At 29.3% G+C, this 7363-nt stretch overlaps 2 protein-coding genes across 2 annotated transcripts in view; one reads left to right on the top strand and one right to left on the bottom strand.

The window, feature by feature from the left end:
- The window catches only part of LOC106678402 (acyl-coenzyme A thioesterase 9, mitochondrial), a gene marked incomplete in the record, with an annotated part of 56872 nt that extends 56011 nt beyond the window's left edge, over positions 1 to 861 (top strand). The window contains 1 exon segment of the mRNA XM_067049338.1: positions 299 to 861. Within this exon segment, the coding sequence (XP_066905439.1) occupies positions 299 to 351 (53 nt within the window).
- Positions 862 to 5325: 4464 nt separating this feature from the next.
- LOC106678412 (uncharacterized protein F54F2.9) overlaps positions 5326 to 7363 on the bottom strand; it is a 23383-nt gene continuing 21345 nt past the window's right edge. The window contains exons 9-10 of the mRNA XM_014416899.2: positions 6758 to 6964; positions 5326 to 5784 (exon numbers count right to left, since the gene is read on the bottom strand). Of these exons, the coding sequence (XP_014272385.1) occupies positions 5689 to 5784; positions 6758 to 6964 (303 nt within the window). The 3' untranslated portion in view covers positions 5326 to 5688. The remainder of the gene's footprint in view (positions 5785 to 6757; positions 6965 to 7363) is intronic.

The raw sequence follows: 7363 nt of genomic DNA, 5'->3' as shown, positions 1-7363 counted from the left end.
AAAAACTTTTTTGTCCACAACTTCCATTATTTATTTGAGACACTTATAGCTAATATAATTATCAATATCTTTGTGTACTCAAAACCCATATGTGGGAACAAGTAGAAGATATTTATGATATATTTGTATGAATAATATATTTATTTTTTTAACCGTACATTGCTTTTGTTATAGAAAATATGTTTTACATTGAAGGAAGACGACAATTACTTATATTTTTGGCGCCTGGAAGACTTAGTTAAATGATAATTAAAAAAATTCTTTTTCAAATCGCTTGTTGTTTTTCTTTATATTACAGAGAACATCTTGTATCTGTTGGGCAGAAGACATATGGCTAACTTCAAGCGTTGATACATACATGCTATGGATTATACTAGCACAATGTTTCCGTCACGTTTAAGGTCAAAAGACTTTAGTCTTTATTAGCAAAGTAGTGAGATTAATGGTGAAATGTTACCTTAGGCTTTTGGCAAAAATTAGCTATAGTTTAAACTAATAGATAACGTTGCCATGGATACGACCCTTATTCATGAATGAATCATTGATATATAAATATCGTATCCATGGCGATTTTTGTTATTAGTTTCAAATATTGCTAATTTTTGCCCTACTCTGGCCTCGGGCATATATTACTTGGTAGGTTTAATTTAATTTTAAATGTATCTGACTCAAATGAAGGGATATGCTTTTACCAAGCACAAAATTTTCAAGAATATTACTTATTTTTTAAGTTTTTAATTGTTGTATAAATAATTTATTTTTTAAAATGTAAAAATATTGTTGACATAAATAGAATTAATTGTTATTTTATGAAATAATTTTAACTTTTCAGATTTGGTGGGTTACCTCGATCTTTTTTTTTTTAATTTTAAATAATTGTTTTAGGTTAAATTTTTACATGTCATTTTATTTAAATAAATTATTTTAGCCTTGAAGGTATAAAGCTTTTGAATTGATTTCTTCTAAACCCATTCCCTCATATATTCTCTACTATCGAAAATGTATACATACTGCTGGACACTTCCTTCATCTTTTCCTACAAAAACCAGTTTTCATCGCATGGATATTCTTTGCTGTGATGCTAAGTCTCAGGATTTCACCTTGTCTTTCTATTGTTAAAATTTCGGCTGAACTGTAACGTCTTTATGATGTCAGCAAACGTTTTATTCTTTACCAATGGCACATTTGGTACAGTGACTGAAGAAAGTATTTGCACACCACGTTTTTTTTATTCAATTATGAATTTATGCAATAAAAATATCCTATTACTTCAAAAATAAAAAGTATATTTATAACTTAATAACTACAAATAAAATTCAAATGAAAAATTTTTCATAAAAACAAAACATGATGAAACTTACAAAAAATACAGAATAAAAGTATTTGCACACCTTGCGTTTTATTTATTTTTTTTAATTTAATAATTTGTATGAAGTCCATTGGCATCCATTACCGCTTGTTAATGTCTCGGCATTGAGTGGAGGAAGTTTTTAATTAAATCCATGTTAATTTGTTCCCATTCTTGTAGTAAAAGATCCTTGAGTGGTGTCTTTCAGGTATTTGGTGTTTTTGAACATTTTTTTCTAAAATATGCCACAAATTTTCAATTATGTTTAAGTCAGGGGACTATGGAGGGATATGATTAAATATTAACCACTCTTTAGTTTTTTTTGCTGTATGTTTCGGATCATTATCATGCATAAATATATACCAATCCTGAATTCCTAATTCGGCTGTATTGGCTAGCAGGTTTGGCGCAAAATCTTGACATAGCCTTCTGCATTTAAAATCCCTTCAATGGGCACGAGATTTCCTACACCATTATAAGCCACGCATCCCCAAACCATCACACTCCCATCTCCATTTTTTACAGTAACTGAGACATTTTGCTTTCTGAATTCTTCTCTTTCCCTTCGCCATATTGTTTTTCTGCTGTCAGATCCAAACAAATTAAATTTACTCTCATCAGAGAATAATAAATTTTCCCCAAAACTGGTGGAATTGTTGATGTAATCCCAAGCAAATAAGAGCCTTAGTTTGTGATTGGTTTCACTGATATAAGGTTTCTCTCTCAGGATCCTGCTGTAAATTACTTCAGAGTTTAAAACATTTCTAATTGTAGTGTTCACACAGAAAATGAATACCTAACAAATCCGATATTTTGCAATACGATTTTCTTTGATCTTGAAATAATTTAACTTTTTCGTGAGCAGCGACACTTAGATCACTTATTTTTTGCATTAGGATCGGTTAAGTTAAAATAAACTTAATAGATTGAAATATTTTATAATACTGATAGAAAAGAACAGGATTATACTCAAACATATGAACAAGAGCAAGTAAACAAACACAGAGCGCAAATACTTTTTTTTCTTGTGTTTATATTTTATTTAAATAAATTTTTATTATAATCAATATTTTTAATTGAATTTATACGGTTGTTTAACAAGTTTTAATTGTACTTTTTATTAAGGAACCTTAAACTATTTTATTATTATTTAAATTCATTATATAAAGAAGATAAGGTGCGCAAATACTTTCTTTGGTCACTGTATTTCTCTAACATCATACCTGTCCACTTGCTTATTATGCTTGTTTTCCCTCTACCACATTAACTTAAAATAAGTTACAGTTTAAGCTGTTTAAGAGGACCCTGGATATGTGAGAAACCTCAACGATTGGGTTGCTTCAATATGAAATGCCAGTTTTCACAGGAAAGGTAATTTCGCAAAACAACTTTATGAAATCAAAACATTTGCCCTTATTTTTGTGAAGAAATAAAGTTAGAAAATGTGTTTTTGACTAGAGAATGATTTTCAAAAATTTAATCTTAGAGGAAGTTGTCCGAATTTCTGAACAGAAGGAAATCTGAGGCCTTTATAAAACTTAGAATTTTACTTGATTAAAAATCTGAAATTTATTTATTTATATAATATTGATACAGCTTTCTATATAACAATAACAACAATCTTCAGATTAGACTTGAATAGAAAAGTATTTTTAAGACTTTTCTTTAATTTATTGGGCTCACTGTGACAATACTTTCCTGTACTAATTTCCCAATTGAGCCTTTCAGTTAGAAAATTGACCAACTCAAATCGCAATAGTTTCGAGACAAGTATATTAAATAATAATATTTCTTAATACATTTTCATATCTTCCTTGTGCAAAATTATGGCAGAAATACAAAAATAAAACAGTTCAATAAATTGTACATTCATTCAATACTAAATTGTTACAGAATCAATATTAAAATACTAAGACTAAGAATGATTTTATGAATTTAATCATCCTGTCAATTGAAAAGGTCATATATTGGTTAAGTGACATTAAAAAAGTCATTATTTAATAATTATAGTGAAAAGCAAATGTTATCAAGTGACGAAGCTGCATGCGTCATCACAGTCAAACTCAAGTAAGAACATACCTTTTACGTAGGCATTTTTTTGTTGTTCTCGATTACTTTCTACAACTTTTTATGTTGAATATTATTATTTCTAAAGTCTTTAGCTTTCCAATATTATAAAATACTACTTTCATTTTAAAAAAATGTATTTTTAAACAGTAAAAAGGATTTATCCTCTTATTTTCGTTTTCAAATAATTTATATTTATCCATTTTTCACTAATAATAAAAATTTAAAATGGTTAATTATTTCAGAACAAATCCAAAAAAATTAAAGATACTTTAGAGGTAGTCATTTTGAAAATTCGGTAATCAAGCCCACTTAAACTATTTCAATGAGAATAAGACCTAGCTGATGTTAAAGACCACTTAATTGTATATTAGTGTATTTAATTTAATCAAAACATCAGAACACTTTTTGAGATTTTATCAAAACATTGCTGTCACATCCCAGGCATATACACGCCTTAAATATAAAATTTCAGTTTTTACGACTTTTTGTTTTTGAGCTAGACAGATACAAACACATGCAAGCACGCATTTGCAGACAATCTTGCAATCATCGTTTATGGGAAACTCTCGGAGGAGATAAGTTACAATATGAAAAGGTCTGTTGTCACCATTCCTAAATGGTTTTCAGTGATAGGCCTCCAACTTGTAGGCCATAAAACTGAGGCGGTATTAATAACCAGTAGACAAGTGAGGGAGATGATCAGTTTCACCATGGGGGAGTTTGATATCTTATCCAATTTATTAGATATCATGGAGTACAGATTGATGCTAGACTTTGGTTTGATGAACACTTCCACAAAGTTAGCGCCAGTGCAGTGCCAGTGACTATGAATCAGCTAGGATTATGCCAAATATTGGAGGACCAAGGAAAAATCCGTGGAAGCTTCTGCAAGCTAATGTAACCAATTTCACACTTTGGTACAGAGCACCGATCTGGGCGGAAGCCTGCCAAATGCAGCAATATGATACTGTATGTGTCATTGCAGATATGCCTTTGATTGAGCTTTTGGCAGATGAACGCAGCTAGATATTCTGAAGAAAATGAGAAAGCCGAATGCTCAGTGGGCTACATTGGCAAAAGAGAGAAATCATAATCTTGAAGGATGGCAGAAAAGCTGGAATGCCTCATCTTCCATCACATGAAACACTGGGAGGTAGATCATTAGTTCACTCAATCATTACTTAACTTGTGATTCCGTGGATCAAACAGTGGAACATTAGTTCTTCTGTTATTCAGGTTTTGCTCAAGAAAAAGAAGAGCTAGGACCTGAAACTTGTAAAACTTGCAAGAAATCAATCCCAGAAAACATAGTCGCTTTGATGGACTAGAGAGAATTGGAGTCCAGTAGACTATGCTGAGTGAATCGGCAGAATGATCAGAGCATAGGAGCAAGAAAGGAGAGGCCAGGCAAGGGCATAGCTTAAATAAGATGTAGGTAGATAACCCTTCTGCCCCGTGAAGTAATGATTGGCAGTAGTTTCTTGGTGTGGTAAAGGTAAAATAGAATTTTAGCTGGTTTTTTAGTAAGTAAGAATCTCAAACTATTGCCTGACTTTTTATTTGTTGCACTTCAACTTATGAGACTCTCCTCTATCTAAAAAATAAAAATCATACATACACATGACCACACACTTTGGAAAGAGTCGGTTATTTAGACTCCGGCAGTAACACGTATTTCTGTTGAATAAGGAATTCGAAATTTCCCACATTCACAATACTTTCCTTTAGCATATTTTTCATGCATAGGGGTAAGGGAAAATGAAAAATGAAAGGAACTATCTGTCAAAAAAATAAAATAAACTCGATGAAGTACTAATGGAACTAAAGATTTGTAAATATACATATAGAAACATGTATTGATATAAGTATTTTTAGAAAACATATTATTGTTTAAAAAAGCGACAAAGAAAAAAAAAATCTTTTATTACTTTCTTCATCAATTCCCATCATATAATACACAATACATAGGAAATTCTTTGGACTCTCAGCTTAAAACTTCTAAAGGAGAGAAAAATAATACAAAAATAATAAATATATATATATCTGAAGCAACAATAATGATAATATACTTTACACACGATTCTCAAAAAAGGAATTATTTTTATTATTTACAATAAGTTAATAATTCCAATAAGTTATCTTAAAATGCGACCTGAACCTTCTGGCAATTAATAAAATTATTTACAAGATCATTTGCTGGAGAAAAATAATCAAATTCTTTCCAATAATAATACCAATACGATTTTAAAACAAATAATGGATTCAATCATCTAACTCTCAGACAGTTTATTATCATTATTATCTGGTTTCTCTTTCTTCTTTTTTATTATGTCTACTATGTTCTTATACCTCAGCATACACTCCTCCTATAAAACAAAAGAATATTGTTAGAACACATTTCAAAAACAAAATTCTCGAAGACTAAAGTTTAAATAAATGTATTGTAATGATATTTTATTTTATTATTAATTTACATATAAGTGTTACCATGGATATGAAAACATTAAGTTTTTATTAATTCAATATTAGTACATAAATGGTAAAATTAAAGTGAAAATTAAAGATTTAAAACTTTTATAAAAATATTCCATTATATTTGGTTATAGGAAAAAGCATTAGTTATTTATATAAGAGAAATAATTTCTTATATAAACAAAACTAAAAATAATTTAAAATTTGAACATTAAATAAAATTTTATATTTTCTATAAAAGACTTGATAGTTGAGTAAGTCTTCGTCAGTTTCTTTGATTCTATTACATGTCTATGTACTGCCCATTGTAACAGTTAATACTTTTTGTTTTTAATTAACAAGAGACTTAAAATATCACTACAATATATCTATATAAAACTGTAATACACCTAATAAAATATATCTATATAAAACTGTAATGTGCCTAATATTATTTATCTACACAAAACTGTAATATGCCTAATAATAACTTATTCTGAGTCGGTCTACGATCTGCGTTATACCTGTGACTCTAACTACTGGAAATTAGAGATCATAAAAAACATATGTATAAGGATAGTAACCAACTATCCTCAATATACTAAAATTTTAAGCATATTATCTGACTGACTTACGGTATAAAACTTCTAATACCTTAAAAAGGTAGAAGAAGAATTATAGAGAATGGGAAATGAATTTTTATTTTTGTTTTGTTAATTTTACTTCTTTATAAAATTAAAAATATGTTTAAAAAGGAAATTCAAAGCACTTTACTGCATCATGCATAAGGTACTTGCACCTTAACCTTATGACAAACTAACTAATAATTAGTAAAAACAACTATAACAAAAAAAGATATATCTTATTGATAATTTTTCTATAACTCACCTTAGTCTTTCCCGGTACACATTTAGAAATTTTTTCCCATCGATCACCAACTGTTCCCTTCGGATAGGAAGCCAAAGCTTGCTCGAAAGCCTTCTGCTGTGACTGACTCCATGGAGTTTCCGGTATCTCCTCAATGTTTCCTGTCTTACCACCCTTCGTCTTGGTCTTCTTTGGCTCGTCTGCTACAATATCTTTGGTCTCTTCTTCCTGTTAAAAACAACTAATGTCAAAAGCTTGCTTATTTTTATAAATATAATCGATGACATGAATAGATGAAGGAGTTATGTAAACAAACACATGAATCTGAGAAAAGAATGAATTTAATGTTTATTTATTCCTACTTGAGACTTGAAAATTAACTTTTTAACTTCTATAACTACAACTCTTAAGTTTAGAAATATTAAACAAGGTGCTATGAAGAAACGATTATTTAAAATATTATTCTAAGCAAAAATCTCTGTTTTTCCTAAAATGTCTTCAATTGTTCAATTCAAATTCTTTATAGATAGGCATTCTCCCATTAGTAAGCCATTAATCATTGTATAAAAATACCATTGTCAGAAACTTTTACAAAATCATTCAGGAAATTCATCTAATTCCACAAAA

The sequence above is a fragment of the Halyomorpha halys genome, unplaced genomic scaffold, assembly GCF_000696795.3.
Source record: "Halyomorpha halys isolate HHAL.00 unplaced genomic scaffold, Hhal_1.1 Scaffold141.1, whole genome shotgun sequence".
Classification (NCBI taxonomy): domain Eukaryota; kingdom Metazoa; phylum Arthropoda; class Insecta; order Hemiptera; family Pentatomidae; genus Halyomorpha; species Halyomorpha halys.
Note: the sequence above shows the minus strand (reverse complement) of the source record. Positions and strands in the feature narration are given on the sequence as shown.